This window comes from Orcinus orca, chromosome 8, assembly GCF_937001465.1.
Source record: "Orcinus orca chromosome 8, mOrcOrc1.1, whole genome shotgun sequence".
Taxonomy (NCBI): domain Eukaryota; kingdom Metazoa; phylum Chordata; class Mammalia; order Artiodactyla; family Delphinidae; genus Orcinus; species Orcinus orca.
In genome coordinates this window covers 63,181,557-63,197,403 of record NC_064566.1, presented here as the reverse complement: position 1 = coordinate 63,197,403, position 15,847 = coordinate 63,181,557, and the positions used below count along the sequence as shown (strand labels likewise).

Sequence of the window (15,847 nt, the reverse complement as noted above, 5' to 3'; positions counted from 1 at the left end):
GCATATATATATGTTGATGCTACTCTCACTTCGCCCCAGCTTCGCCCTCCCACCCCATGTCATCAAGTCCATTCTCTATGTCTGCCTCTTTATTCCTGCCCTGCTACTAGGTTCATCAGTACCATTTTTTTTTAAGATTCCATATACATTCGTTAGCATACGGTACACATTAATATAGTGCAATATGATTACCACCACCGCGTTAGCTAAGCCTTCTATCACATCACATAGTTATCATTTCCTTTTTTTGTGGTGGGAAAATTCGCCAGCACCTGAGTCAGTTGGCACTTGGTTCTTCCTTCTTAACTACCTAACAGTGGTCCAGTTGCCCCATCATTCACCAGAGCTGGGCGCCCCCTGCAGGCCTCTCCACAAACTGCAAACCCAGCCAGTGTTACCGAGCCCCCGGGGAAAAGCTGAGACTCATTGGCTCCAAGCTTCTCCTGGTGGTTTTAAACACTACAAAGGAAAAGCCCTAAGCTAAGGCATCCAGACTACAAGGCAAGTTTCAATATTTTATTTTAATTTTGAAAGATTGTAAAGAGTGTAACCATTAGCTCTAAATCTTGATTGTAATGTTTCACAGGAGCGTTCACACGCTGAGTCCCTCTCAGCAGGGACAGTCACTGCTCAGTATTTTCATATACACTGAATTTTAGGAATGCCTTTTGCCGTTCAACCTGTGTCTTACTTTATTTTCCCACCTGGCCCTCCCTAGGACTGTAACACACATCTTAGAATACCTGAACAAGAAACAACCTGCTCATTGATCCAATTCCATCACTTTATAGGTGGGGAAACTGAGACCCAGAAAGAAAGTTCTTTCCCCGGAGTCAGATAATGATAAAAAGCAGTGGGAAATTAAGGGGAACTTATCCAGTTGTTTGCTCCCATTCACATAATTCATGAAATCTCTTCCAAGTTTCCATTTAGCCTGTATTTATCATATGCTTTCTCTGGGCCCCAGACTGTGGCCAAAACAAAAAGACCTAGAGTTCAGTTGAGTTCAGACCTAGAGTTCAACTGTCCTAGAGTTCAGTTCTCCCTTGAGCTTGTAATATGGACACATAAAATAATCAGAAAATAGTTCAAGGCAGCATTCAATTATTCTTTTATCTATTTATTCTTGTATTCACCCATACTTTAATTCATTCAATGGACAGATATTTATTGAACGTAGCAATAAGTCAGAAATAGACTTTGCTCTCAAGAAGCTTATAATTGACTGGGAAAAATTTAAATATGTTTAAATAATTACTGCTGAGTTTGTGTAGATTTAATGTCTACTTAGTTAATGGCCCTGCCTGCAGCGTCAGTCAAGGCTGATGGGGGAATACAGTGGTCAAAGGCCTGGGGCATTTAGTTGGAGTTCAAAGTCATGGCCTTCTTCCCAGGAAAGAGCTAGTAGCAATTCACTTTTACAAAGAACCTACTCTGTGCTGGGTGCTTTACTTTTAATTATCCCAGCAACCCTTAGGGATAAATAAACTGAGGTTCAGAAAGGTTAAGTAACTTGTCCCAAATCACCCAGTTAGAAATGGAAGAGTCTGGGCTCACCCCAAATCCATCTGACTTCAAAATCAGAGGTGCTTTCCTACAGCCTCTGCTGCCTGCTCTCCCAGCCTAGCTGGAAACCCTTCCCTGCTTGCGGCCTCATTTGTGTTGATTCCTCGGGGTAAAGGAAAGGGGCTGAGCTATTGTGATACAAAGATACTTTGCAGCAGTGGCCTCTAGAAGAGGACAGTGGGGCTTCCAGGGGACCGGGAGTCACGTGGGCTGTGTGTGACCGGTCACCCCTATCGAAGGACTGTGCTCTGGCAGGCATTCATTCACGCTCCCATTTGTTCAATGCTGGTTGAGCTGGGCAAGCACAGGGCCTTGGGCATACGGCAGCAGGTTTGTTTGGGCTTCTAACTTGGGTGTCTGAAGCGGATTTGTCCAGAGCAGGGGGCAGGAGAGGGGGTACGTTAAAACTCCTTCTTCAGCTGTCGTGCCCCACGTGGTGAGTGAGACACCTCCCCTGCCCTCAAGGGCCCTGCCTAGTGCCTGTTTTGACCTCATCTGTCCCCTAACCTGGCTTAGTCTTTCCTTTCTTCCCCTCCCTGACTTTGACTCACTTTGGTCCTGAAAGGCCACAAACACAGACTGCGATTTCCAACCTTATTGTCTTTCACCTGAATGTCAACATTCAAGGTGGAAGTTAGCCAGTTGCACGAGGGAGGGACAGTTTAGATGCTTAGGGAGTCCAAGGTACAATTGTATGACACACTGTATGGTACAAATACTACAGTAGTACACCTGAACAGAGAGATCAGAATAGACCAAACTAATGAGAGAACATCAGTCACCTCATTAAAACTAAAACGTACAACCTGTGGGCAGATCAGAGCTGGTGTGAATGCCAATGCCGCAGGTCAGCCAGTGGGTTGGAGGCTAGGAAAAGTGCCCAGGCTTTAAGAGCAGAAGGTTGGGGTGTGAGCTGCTGTGACCTAGAGGAAAAACTCACTACTGGCCTCTGACCTTTGAGAGGTCGAGAGGTCAGCAGATCAGCCACCATCCTCTTCCCAGCACTGGGATTTCTGGCGCCATTTGCGTGTTTGCCCAGGAAGTCAGACAAATGGGGAAATTGAGGAGGAAATACAAACTGTTCCTGGAGTGTTTTCTGTCTGGCCTGGGATTGCCGTCAGAGCAGTGACTGAGGAACGGCCACATTATTCTGGTACTTTTGCTTAGAAGTTCCTGCTTCCTTTGACTGTCTTTTGACACGATGGGAGTTTTCCCCCATTAGGCCGGAATGGCAGCCACAGGAGCCCGCCAGTCTGGCTGCCACAGCCGGCACACCAGGGGAATCTCCCAGTGTGGGACCTGGGAAGGGAAGGGCCTCGGAGGTCCATACACCACGTCCACCGTGGCTGGAATCCTTTCCACAGCCTCAATGCCAAGTGAAGTTCTGGGGACCCTGGAATCACTTCCAGGGACAGCGTCTTCCATCCAGCGTTCGAGATCTCTGCCTCATGTGGCACAGAAATCTCTGTCCTGATTTCCGCCTGCTGGCTCTGCTTTTCTCTTAGGCCGCATAAGATCAGTCTACCCTAATTCCCTGTCCACAGAACGGTCCTGCGTGTCTTTGAAGATAAGCATTATGCCTCATTCCACTGAGATTTCTTTTTCAGGCACAATATTCCCGCTTTCCCCAATCCATGGTTTCCAGTTTCCTCACCTACAGAAGAGTTTCCCTGTCATCCTTGTGAGTCCCTTCCCAAGCACCCCTCCCGCCCCCCGCAGAGTGAGTCACTCCCTCTACATATGTGTGGTGTGAAGGCTGCACATCTGTCCCTCCACTAGGCTGTGACGTCCCAGAAGGAGGAACCATGTCTTCTTCACATTCCAACTGGACTTTGGCTCCTGTCTGCTCCCATCTCCCTAAGACCTCGAGCCCCCATCATCACTCCTCGCATCTCCCCTCCTTACTGGCTTCTCTATCTCATACACACACCTCCCATCAAAAATGCATCCATCCTCCAGTCCCACGTCCACCACCAGCTGTCTCCCTACCCTTGTTTCATAGCCAAGCCTCTTCTTTAACCCCCCGCAGAACGGTTCCCTCCCCACGACTCCACCGGAAGTGCTCTGGCAGAGTTCACGAGTGATCTTCTGACCATCACTTCCCCGCCCCCCGCCAACACTTCCAGATCCCTGTTTCCGTTGACATCTCCGCAGCATCTGACACTGCCCACAGCCTGTCATGCGGCTCCTGTGGCAGCTGCCACCGTCCACCTCGCCGGTCCCCCTGCTGACTTTCCTTCTCTAGACTCTCTTCCTCCGCCCCTTGCTGCCCCCTGGACGCAGGTGTGTGCGAGGTCTGTCCTTGGCCTTGCTCCCTGCTCGGTGCACACGCTCTGCCTGAGACCGTCACAATACTCTGAACTCCCCGTTCCTCTCTGCTGAGCCTCATGTAGCATCTGCTCTTCGTGAACACGTCCACTTGGACGTGCCAGCACCTCAGACTCAGCACGGGCCAAGCCTGTCTTGCGGAGCGAGGTTATCTGTCCCTCCCGGTCCCCAGCCTTGGCGACCAACAGATGCCGCCACCCCCATCCCGGGCTCCTCCTCATTCAGCTTCCATGTCCTGCACGTGATTAAATCCTGCCCTTAAGAACAATCGCCTCCGTGGACTCAGTGCCTACGCCGTGCCAGGCTTTTTATGTACATTATCTCATTTAATTCTCACAGCAGGACTGCAAGAGAGGTATTATCATCCCGCTGTCTTATCAGCAAAGACTGAAATTTGGATTAAATAACTCGCCTGGGGTCACACGTTTAGTAAGTGATGGCTCCAGACCTGCGCGGCCCCAAAGCTCCCTCCACTGCCCACCCTCTGCCTTCACATCTGTCACCCCACCCTCCTCTCATTCGTGGTCCCTGTTGCCTCGTCCCAGCACTTCACGGTCTCTCACCGGGGCTCCGTGCCTCCAGGATGTCCTCCCAGCTAGTCCGTCCCATCACCCACTCTGCTGCAGAATGGACGTCCTAAAACACAGGCCACTTTCCTGCCCGAAGCCTCTCGGTGGGTCCCCATCGTCCCCCGACTGTGTAGGCTCTTTTACACAGGCATGTAAAGGGGTGGCCCCTGAAATCCGCCTAGCCTCAGCTCTCCCCACATCTCCCCTTCTTCACCCCTCTCCCAGCTCTGGTTATTTTCCTGCAGCTCCAGGAAGGCCCCCCCATTCTCATTCCAGATGCATGTGCTGTTCCCTCTGCCTGAGGTGCCCTTCTCCCTCCCCCCCACCCCCCCACCTGCACAGTCTGCCCCTGAACCTCTGCTCTCCCTCAGGCCGAGCCTCGGTCTCCTGCTCTGTGGAGCCCTCAGTTTCTCTCCCAGAAGAGCTGATTGCCCCTTGGAGGCCTCCCACATGCCTAGGACATACCTTCATTATTACCCTTGTCACAGTATGTTGCACCTGCTTTTTTTATTTTCCTGTGTCCCTGTCAGACTTGAAATTCTTGAACTTGCCTTTGTAATCTAGCAGGGAAGACAGTCCCTTGTTCACAGTGGACACTTAGAAATGTTTGCTGCATTGAACATTTATATCATACCTAGGAGAGTTCCTGGCACAAAGGGGAGACCCTGCCCGATACATTTCTTTAATAATTAAAACAGAAATGTCAATAAATAATTGTGATGCAATGTGATGTATCCTAACAGAGATACTCCCAGAGTAGCAAGGCAGCCCAGGAAAGAGAAGAATTACTGTTACCCTGGGTAAGGAAATCGATGGGTCAGGGAAGCCTTCCTAGAAGACATGACATTTCAGCAGGGCCTTACCGTTTAAGTAGGAGTTGGCCAGGGTAAAATGAGGCCCTCTGGGCACCTGAGCAAAGACATGGAGCAGTGCAAGGGCCCACAGTGGTTGGGAAGCAGCAAGATATGCCCAGGGCGACGGAAGACATGAGAAGGGGGTGAGCATTAAGGTTGGGGCCAAAGTGAACGCCATCTAAGGAGTCTAAACACAACCCCAAAGGCAGTGGGAGCGCTGTAAGGATTTTAAGAAAAGAAATTGCACAGATCTGTGTTTAGAAAGATACAGTGGATGGATTGGGGGAAGGGAAATAAAGCTGGAGGAGGTGAGATCCGTTATTATAGGATCCTGGCCAGAAGTAACAATTGCAGGAATCCCAGGGAGAGATGGCCTCGCCCTGAGTCCACCCAGCCCCTGCAATGTTCTTTCTGCAGAGAGCTGTGTCTGTCAAACTGTGCTCATATAAACGGAGAGGGTGGGACACAGAAGGGTGAGGTCTCTAGTCAAATAAGTTTAGAAAATGCTGAGTTAAACAGACTTCTTAATGCAGGACTTTTCAGAATCTTTCATACACATTGTATATGTTATATGAACATTCAGAGTTTCCCAAATGGTTTGAGCCATGGGACCTCTTTCTGAGAGCATCTCAAGGGACTAGAGTTTAATGGAATGTGTAAAATAAAAACAAAGACCTAGAGCTTTCGGGATTCTTTCAGCTCTAATTCCTGGAAGGACAATATAAACAAAAGAAATAGTTTTCCACTGGGTATAACTGATGTCCTCACCATGCACTCTGCTGGGGGGTCTTGTGTGTGTGTGTGTTTTGTTAGGGGCATGGAGTGGGCTGCCATGGAAATGAGTGGTAGGTTTTAGTCATTCTGTTTGGAGGCAGGCTGAGCAAATTCACCTGCTCTTCCCAGGTGCCCTGTGTTTGTTCAGGCCTGAAAGAGGTCAGACCCACGTGTTTGAAAGAATGGCAGGTCCTGACCTTCAGAACAAAGAAACCAGGTCTACAGCCCATGGAATGTTCTGGTCTCACGCAGCCTTTGGTCAGCTTGCTGGGGGGAAGGGCAGAGCAACCATCTCAGAATCTCTTTACCCTGGGGAGGCTGCATCCCAGGTGGCAGGTACCCGGCTCCGTCGTCACATTGTCACACACAGCTCCCTAGGGCTCCCAGGCACAAGTCGCCATTTTCAGGCTTCCTCTTGCCTGAGGGCTGGAGGAAGAAACCTTTTAACATCCACCCATCGGCCTTGCGGCTTTTAGTGAGCCCCGGCCTTAGAATGCCTTCTAGGGCGGCGCCAAGGCCAGTTCCCATCCGAGTCCCCAGGGTGGAGGAGTCTGGGCAGCTCCGTGTGCGGCCTGGGAAGGCGCCTCTTTCTCCATTGCAGGAATTCTTCCCTGAGAAGCAGCAGATATTCCTCAGCCCCTGCCAGGAGTTCAGGGTGAAGAGTTCAAAAGTGCAGAAGGGGACAAACAGGAGCCGCCCGGGTGAGGGGCAGCTTCTGGCAGGATGGAAGGTCAGCGATGAACTGCCGGCACTGAAGTCAGGAAACGGCCCAGAGCCCTGAGTAGGGGGCCTGAGCGGGGCCCCTCTGGAGGGGCTGCTGCTCCAGCTGTACGACCTGGACAGTGGCCGCCTCCGCCCTGCTCACTCAGCCGGTCTGCTCTGGGTCAGCTCAAGGAGGACTCGAAAATACTGATGTTCCTGTCATACGTTGCTCTTACCAGGAACGGTCAGACCTCCCTACTTTGGACTTACATCTCAGTGAAGCTCCTAGTGTATCTATTCCAACCCTACGTTAAGGAGCTCCTGCTTCCCCCACGAGGCTCTCAGATCAGGAACTAAGACCCAGAGAGAAAGGGGACTCACCCAAGACTCACAGCTTATATCAGAGACAGAAGGAGAATACGATTTTCCTGTCCCCCAGTTCAGCGTTTTCTTCACCACATGGCACTGTTTTTCTCGTTGGAGAAAGAAACCTAACTTTAACATCTACTTCACTTTATGTTTTACAAAATCATATTGCTGTTAAAACTAAACTAAGTTCTGGCGTCAGATAGAGCTGGATTCAGATTCCAGCTCCACCCCTTTCCAACTGCAGGAGAATAAATAACCCCGGGGGCAAATAACTGAACGTCCTGTAGCTCAGGATTCCTTCTCTGCAATGGCACCTACCTACTTCATAAGGTCATGGGAAGATTAGCTGAGATAATTCATGCAAAGAACTCAGCCTGATGCCCAGCACCGTTGATAAGCATTAGCTGTTTTCGTTACTGTTATCACTGGTAGAAGTATTTTCATGAATATGTAAGGCAGTTATAATTAACATTTAAATTGGTGTTATGATGAAAGTCCAGCATCCTGTATTTGGATATACATGGATGAATTGAGAAAAGGTTTTTTGTAACCTAAGCTTTTAAAATTTTCATTTTGAAATTTTTTTTGTTCTTAATTGGCTTTTAATTAGTTTAACAAGTTGGCAGGAAAACTCACACTAAAATTCCACCAACTCCTTCATGTACCCAGCTCTTCCTAAAACATTTACTGAACAACTACAGTATGCGTTTATCATGGGTGCTCAGTAGATGCTTTTGGATGGATGGATGGACAGGCAGATGGATGGGCAGAGGGAATGGACGGATGATGGATGGATGGATGGATGATGCAAATAGAGCAATTGAAGTAACCAGCCTTGGTTCAGACTGGATAGTTAGTGGTGTGGTTTCGTGAAAAGCCATAAGTCAGGAGCCAAGGGACCAGGAAAAAGTGGTAAAGGGCCCAAAGGTCTCCCTGGAGATGAAGAAGAGGTATAGTGGAAGTAAGGGAGGTGGAAGCAGAGGCTGTGGTCAGAGACTGAAACGCACAGTGTGAAATTTTAGTAGGAGCGGCTCCTGGTGACGAAAGGTCCAGGGAGCAGCCATGGGGAGGGCATCCAAGATGGGTAGGGGTCGTTAACTACAAGGAGGTCAAGAAACTCTGAGTCTAGGTTATTGGATGGCCGATGCACATAGCCTTTTATCCAATTCCAAGTTAGGATTAAAGTGACTTGAATGAATGAGATTTTACTCTGTATCTCATCAAATTCCTCCCTGGGAAGGTTCTCTTACGTGAAACTGAATTTGCCATGAAAGAATAATAGTGCACTGAACAAAGGTATTTATTTATAATCCCTGCCTTATTTTTTAACCTAAGAGTGGTGTTGCTTAAAGGTCAAGTGTGTGTGTGTGTGTGTATGTAAGAGACAGAGAGTGAGAGAAAGGAGAAACGAGGTGCATCACATTGTTTTGTCGTCTGACCTTTTCAGCATTTTAGCTCCAGGCCACTGCGGGAGCAACACTGAGAGTCTTGTGAGGATTCTATATATCAAAAGGTCACCGACAACCAAAGACATTCTGTTCCTCCCTCCCCATCCAAATACTTGAAATTCACACCCTGAACAAAAATTCACAGTAAATGTTGGTTTGGTGAACATAGCATTATAATTGTGCACTGAAGGGTTTTTTTTTTAAACCATTTCTATTCGTTGTACAAGGAGAAGAGGGCTGGATGGTGGGTCAGGAGACACTGCAGGCTCCCTACCACTACCCCCACCAGCACTTGCTCTGTGACTGGGAATAAGAATTGTGGCCAGGATGACACGTGTTTAGCACTTTACAATTTAAAAATCACCCCCAGCTTTTAATCCTCACCACAGCCGCAAAGTTGGCCAGGCACATATTATGCCCATTGACAGATGGAAAACTGAGGCAGAACAGAGAAGTGAAGTGACACTCGGTTGCAGTAGCAGAGCCAGGTCAGGCCCATGAGCCTCCTGACCCAAGCCCAGAGCTCAACACTGGACTGAGGCAAGTTGCTGCCTCTCCATTTCGGGCCCTGTGACATGAACCTGTCTCCAAATCCCCCCACTGACAGCTCCAACTGGAAGGACCATGGTAGGAGCAAATAGTTGCCTGCCTACTGGCATTTCTACTGTACTTTTTCTGCTTCCTCCCTTTTCTGGTGGTGTGTTTCCTTTTACAACAAACCTCTGTAAACAGTTTCTGAGAATTACTGAGCTATGTTTGTAATGCAGATGTACTCAGGGAGTATGTAAAGTAATCATTTTAACAAAAGGAATAGATATTTAAAATTTAATACTAACTACGGGAAAAGTGTCCATTGTGTAAAACATAGTTTATCTTTGGATTCAAGGTTTGTCTTTGGTTTTACAAAGTGGTTTGTACTTTCAGTATTTTCTACGTAATATAGTCAAATGCAGAGCAGTTGCAATGCATCCAAAAAATGGGTAGTTTTCTGAAAAGAAAACAAGGATATGCCATGCACAAAATTCAGAGGTTGGAAAAAAATGTGTTCTGGGCCACTTCAGTGCTACTCACCCCCTCACAGCCACCAGCCTCATCAGACAGATGCCCCGACAGCACAGGAAGCCCACCACATGTGGGCCCCAGCCACTTTTTCCAACAAGGTCGTACGTCTTTCTTTCCACAGCTGGTCCCAAGCTGGTCCCAGGCCTCCAGTTCACACAGTTGGGAATGGCAGGCACTTCTCCCTACCACATGCCCAGACACTCTGTGCTGATCCATCAGGGCATTTTTTTCTCAATGAACATGACCACAGATACTGTTGGTCACAAATTGGTCCATGAGATGAAATCCTTTTTCTGCCCATGGATTAAGTAATTTTTAATAATTCACATCACACTTGCTTTCAGAAAGACTCCAATAAGAGACAAAGTACAGGGCTTCCCTGGTGGCACAGTGGTTGAGAGTCCGCCTGCCGATGCAAGCGACGCGGGTTCGTGCCCCGGTCCGGGAAGATCCCACATGCCGCGGAGCGGCTGGGCCCGTGAGCCATGGCCGCTGAGCCTGCCCGTCCGGAGCCTGTGCTCCGCAATGGGAGAGGCCTCAACAGTGAGAGGCCCACGTACCGCAAAAAAAAAAAAGAGAGAGAGACACAGTACAACCCAAAAAAGCAGGATCAAAGAGCCAGAATAGAGTCAGGGGAGGGTGTGTGCAGAGAGCCTCAGCTGAGGGAACCTACCGTTAAAGGGAAGAAGACAGCTCTCAGCTTCCTGACGCCCAGTGTTAACAGGAAACACAGGTGACCAATCCAGTCATTTTTTAGGAAACAAACTTTTTCCTGACTTTGAAATCTAGAAGGCAATTCTAGCGTAGATTTTAAATAAGACAACTCAAGCCGCTTAATGGGCCTTGTCTTTACCCACCAAGGCAGTGTTTCTGAGTTCTCCAGACAGGATCAGAACGATCTGAGGTGCTCACTGAAAATGCATTGTACAGCATGGTGACCGAAGTTCATAATTACTACTGTATCATGCACTTGAAGTTTGCTAAGACGGTAGGTCTTAAATGTCCTCACCCCTCAAAAAAAAAAAAAAATGGTAACAGTGTGAGGTGATGTATGTATTAATTAGCTTGATATTGTGGTAATCATTTCAAATGTATACATGTATCAGAACACCCTGCTGTGTTCCTTAAATACATACAATTTTTATTTGTCAATTATACCTCAGTAAAGATGGAGGAAAAAATACAGATTCCTGAGCCCCACCCCTAAACTCACTGAGTGAGTCTTTGGGAGATGGGCCCGGTGCTCTGCATTTTGAACCAGCTTACCAACTGATCCTGCCCTACCTGTACATGGAGAACACCCTTACCAAGGTGTTAGTGGATGACAGTGGCTTCATGCAGTGGCCTTTCCCAACCTTCCCGGTATCTTATCAGGGAATAATGCCTGAATCCAGAAGACTCTCTGGTGGAGGGACTCAGGACCCACTTCAGGATCCACCAAGGGAGATATCTGGAGGCTGCAGAGGCTCCCCAAGCCTGAGTGGCAGAGGAGCCGGGCTCTCTTCATGCACTTGGGTTTGGAGTGAGCTTTCTGCTGGGATTTCAGATGGCCACAGGCCACAGAGAGGCGGGGCCCCATCTCAGCCCTTCCAGCACCCCTGGGGTCTGCCATCCAGAGCCCGTGGGAGTCACCAGCCCACATTAGAGACAATGATATGGGCTTGGCTGACCACCAGGCTCCGTACCCCTACTCTCTGCCCCATCCTCGTCCATAATGGGGCAGGCAATTTGCAGCAATGTGGATGCAACTAGAGATTATCATACTAAGTGAGATAAGTCCGAAAGAGAAAGACAAATACCATACTATGCCACTTTTATGTGGAATCTAAAATATGGTACAAATGAACCTATGTATGAAACAGAAACAGACTCACAGACATAGAGAACAGACTTGTGGTTACCAAGGGGGAGAGGGTTGGGAGAGGGATGGACTGGGAGTTTGGGGTTAGTAGATGCAAACTATTACATTTAGAAGGGATAAACAACAGGGTCTTACTACTGTATAGCACAGGGAACTATATCCAATCTCCTAGGATAACCTTAATGGAAAAGAATATAAAAAAGAATGTATGGGACTTCCCTGGTGGCGCAGAGGTTAAGAATCCACCTGCCAATGCAGGGGACACGGGTTCGAGCCCTGGTCTCGGAAGACCCCACATGCCACAGAGCAACTAAGCCCGTGCACCACAACTACTGAGCCTGCGCTCTAGAACCCGTGAACCACAACTGCTGAGCCCGCGTGCCACAACTACTGAAGCCGGCATGCCTAGAACCCGTGCTCTGCAACAAGAGAAGCCACCGCAATGAGAAGCCCGTGCACCGCAACGAAGAGTAGCCCCTGCTCGCCGCCACTAGAGAAAGCCCCCGCGCAGCAACAAAGACCCAACGCAGCCAAAAATAAATAAATATATATATATATTGTTTTTTTAAATTACATGGGAAGTATTTTCAAATGAGTAATAAATCTTCAAAAAAAAAAGAATGTATGTATGTGTCACTGAGTCACTCTGCTGTACAGCAGAAATTAACACAACATTGTAAATCAGCTCTACTTCAATTAAAACTAAATAACTAAATCATAATGGGGCAGGCAGAGCCAGGAGTCCAGGAGCCAGCCAGGTGGCATAAACCCCAGTGAATGAGCCATGCCACACCCACACCCACCCCTGGGCTGCACCGCCCTGCTCCCCAGTGCAGGCTGGGACCTGCCAGGCGTCAGCTCGGGGAGGCAATTACATGCTCTTTCCTCTCCCTCTCCACAGGTTTGGAATAAATTGCCTCATCCAGTTTGAAGACTTTGCCAATGCCAATGCCTTCCGCCTTCTCAACAAATACCGCAACAAGTACTGCATGTTCAACGATGACATCCAAGGTAAGTTTCCACCCCTCCTGACAAAGCCCCTGAGGACGAATGCCTCCTCACAAAGGCTCACCTGGGTGCCCAGGTGGGGAGGGGCCACCTCAGAGCCGGTTTGCTGCCAGCAGCTGTTGAAGAAAGAGCAGTAAATCCAGATTCACTTTGCTAATTCTCAGCTCTGTGACCTTGGACATGTCCCATAGCTTTGCTAAGTCTCAGTTTCTTCACCCATAAAATGGAGATGATGACTGCTTCAGAGAAAAGTAAGAATTTGGTGATTAGATATATGAAAGAAATTTTAAACAATGCTGTGATTTACTAGCTGGTTGAACATGGGCAGATCACGTCTCTGAGCCACAGTTTCATCATCTCTTCATTGGGAATGATAGTAACTACCTTGGAAGATTATTGTGAAAATTTAAAGAGCTAATATGTGGAAAGTACCAGCGCCTAGGACTCATCAGACCAAAGCATCAATCACCATAAAAGTGGCCTTCGCCAGCCACAATAGCTCGCTCTTGGATTTTCCAAACACAAGGCATATCACTGTCAGGGAATCAGGATAAGGCCTTCTCTTAACTTGGCTGGAATGAGTGCTTCTCACAGTGATAACCGAGGCCCCAGAACATTCCAAAAGTCAATGGGAAGCATCTTCTAGTTCAGGGTCAGCTTGGCTCCCTGTTCTGTGGACCAGAAATATCTGAAGGCATTTGCTTCTTGCTGTGGAGATGCCAGCATGTGACACTGGAGTAGGAGGGGTGGCTTCTCAGCAATTATCTCACCTGATCCAGGAGCTCTCAGGAAGGAGCATTGCCAGTTATTCCTAGTATTTTATAAAGCCCAAGGGAAACCTTGATGACATATAGGTTATTATTTAACAAATGAAGTTTGGCAAGCAAGATCTTTTCAAATCAAGGAATCATGTCATGTAAAACAGAACAGGTTGGTAGGGGACAGGTATTGGTCCCTGGGAGTTAAAGATGGGCCAACATTTTGCAGATGAGGCCCAAAGAGGTCACAGTTTTCATCAAGTGAGTAAGACAGACCTAGGAGGATCCAAGCCCAGGTTAAAAATAGCTAAGGTTTAGAGCTGAATACTTGCTATTCATCAGGCACGGTTCTAAGCACTTCACAGCTTAATCCTACCAGATATCACCAACCCTGTCTTATTTGTACTCCTGTGACCTCCCTCTGGGTCAGTTCCCTCTGCACGTTGAAAGCTCTGCTTCTCAGCTTGGGACAATCTTCCCCATCATCTTTGGCTCAGTAACTCCTACTCACGCTTCAAGGCTCAGTTCCGGGGTCTCCTGTCCCAAGGAAGGGACAGCCTGATTTGGGTGCACACCGGGTGCCTGCACAGCGTCCTGTGCCCCCCTCTGTCAACTTTCTTACCACACTGTACCCCACATGCCTGCATTGAGTTGTCTGTCTCCCCAGGAGACAATAAGCTCCCAGAGGCAGGAACCACATCTTTTCTCTTCTCACTTCCCAGCCCCAGCACAAGTGCCTGGCACGCTGTAGATGCTTCACTAATGTTTGAAGAATGAATGAACGAGGTCCACCTGCACAAGTTGAGATTCTCATAAGCACCCACCTGTTCACCTGGGTGTGTCTACACTGGACACCTGCCCCCGAAGCCTCTCTCTTGTCCAGGTCGTCATACATGTACTCACCCAGAAATGCACCCCACATGTGCTCACACGCAGACATATATACATCTTCACGTGTGTACGCCCTCATGTATACACACACACAACTTCTTAAATGAAATCAATTCGTTAGTTTTTAGGTCCTGCTGATATCCAGTTCCAGTAGAGTCTATTTCACTGCCAGGCAAAGCCAGATGGAATGGTTTTCTGGGTCCCACGGCAAACAGAGGAGGAATTTCCCATTCTTTTCTCAGAAATGAGAGACTAAAGTCATTAAACTAAAATGCATGAGGAGAGCTGGCAAATCGTACTAGAATGGCAGGAGCCCTATAATATCGAGTCTTTGATCGGGACAACCTGACCGTTAGGCGTGGCCGTGTGATTAACAGCACCGCCCAGATCTTCCCTCAAGAAAGGACTTGTTGCCCCAGCTGGCGGCAGGGCTGGCTGGAGCATCAGGCAGACCACGGTCCTGCCCTGCCAGGACGGCATCACCAGGTGATCAGGGAATACAGAAGCTCAACCATTTTGGCCCAGTGCAGGACAGCTCTGAGGGCACATTTAACTCCAGGGCTCCCCACGGGGCTGGCTGAGGCCCTGGGGACCGCATCGCGGCTCAGCTTCTCCTGCTTCCCCATCCTCGACCCCATGCTGCTTCCACTCCCTCCCTGGCACAGGTGTGCTGATCCCAAGCCCACTTCTTCAGAACATCCTGAACACTTCACATCTCTCTGAATCTGCTTCCCAGGGAACCCAAACTGTGCCAAGTAATCCAGCTGGCATGAACACAGAGCTTTAGGCTAGAAAAGTGTTTTCCATCCACACTATTTCACAGCTTCCTGGCCTCACCCCCTCCGCCTGTGGGGAGGACGGACATTGCTGTTCATGTCACTGATGAGGCAACTGAAGTTCAAGGCTTAAGTTTTGCTCCACGTTCCCACAGCCTAACAGGCATAAAGCTGGGGCTAGAACCTAGTCATTTCTAACTCGGAATTCACTGTCTGTCCATGACGTCGGGCTGCCTATGCTCCCTCGAAGGTGAGGCAGTGCCGTGAGTCTCCTTGGTGAGGATTAAATTCCGGACCCCACAGAAGTGTGGGTGTCACCGCTCTCCTCACCCCTCCCATCCTCTCCTCTAACTCCCACAGTTCACAGACCCCCCGATGAGGCCTGGGGGCGGGGAGGGGCTGGCCCACAGTCGCCAGCTGGTTAGTGATGGGTCCAGAACCAGAAGCCTATGATGTGTACTCTCAGTGCTGGGTGGGCGATTAGCAGACTGGTGAGGAATTCCGGGATTAATGGGGCAACGTGGAAGATTAAGCTCATGCTAGAATTGACCCCCTTACCTCCAAATACAAGGTAGAGAGCAGAGGAAAAAGAAACATGAAACTACATAGCCATGCTCAAAAATAGAAAGGAACGCCTGCATGCACAGAATTGGAGAGAGCTGGGAGAAGGGGGAGGGTGGGAGAAATCGCAGTGGTAGAAAGGAACGCCGGCAAGCACAGAATTGGAGAGAACTGGGAGAAGGGGGAGGGTGGGAGGAATCACAGTGGTAAACAGACACCAAAACCAAACCACACGTGGTTGCTGGGGACAGGCCCGGTCCCCCCCAACAGGACTCGTGGTCAGGGAACACCCCAGAATGGCGGGGGATGGGCCCAGGCTG

At 48.9% G+C, this 15,847-nt stretch overlaps 1 protein-coding gene and 1 long non-coding RNA gene across 12 annotated transcripts in view; one reads left to right on the top strand and one right to left on the bottom strand.

The window, feature by feature from the left end:
* ME3 (malic enzyme 3) overlaps positions 1 to 15,847 on the top strand; it is a 272,604-nt gene that overhangs the window by 238,354 nt on the left and 18,403 nt on the right. For all 8 annotated transcript variants that reach the window (XM_033431903.2, XM_033431902.2, XM_004271868.3 and 5 more), the window contains one exon: positions 12,435 to 12,544. In XM_033431903.2, coding sequence (XP_033287794.1) covers positions 12,435 to 12,544 — 110 coding nt within the window. The remainder of the gene's footprint in view (positions 1 to 12,434; positions 12,545 to 15,847) is intronic.
* Positions 12,066 to 15,626, bottom strand: LOC125965179 (uncharacterized). 4 transcript variants are annotated; one of them, XR_007478767.1, is made up of 2 exons: positions 14,124 to 15,626; positions 12,066 to 12,780 (listed from the first exon to the last, which is right to left on the bottom strand). It is a non-coding gene; the product is annotated as an uncharacterized LOC125965179 (long non-coding RNA). The 4 variants fall into 4 exon arrangements; XR_007478768.1 differs by having other exon boundaries at positions 12,066 to 12,777; XR_007478766.1 differs by having other exon boundaries at positions 12,066 to 12,777; positions 14,203 to 14,341.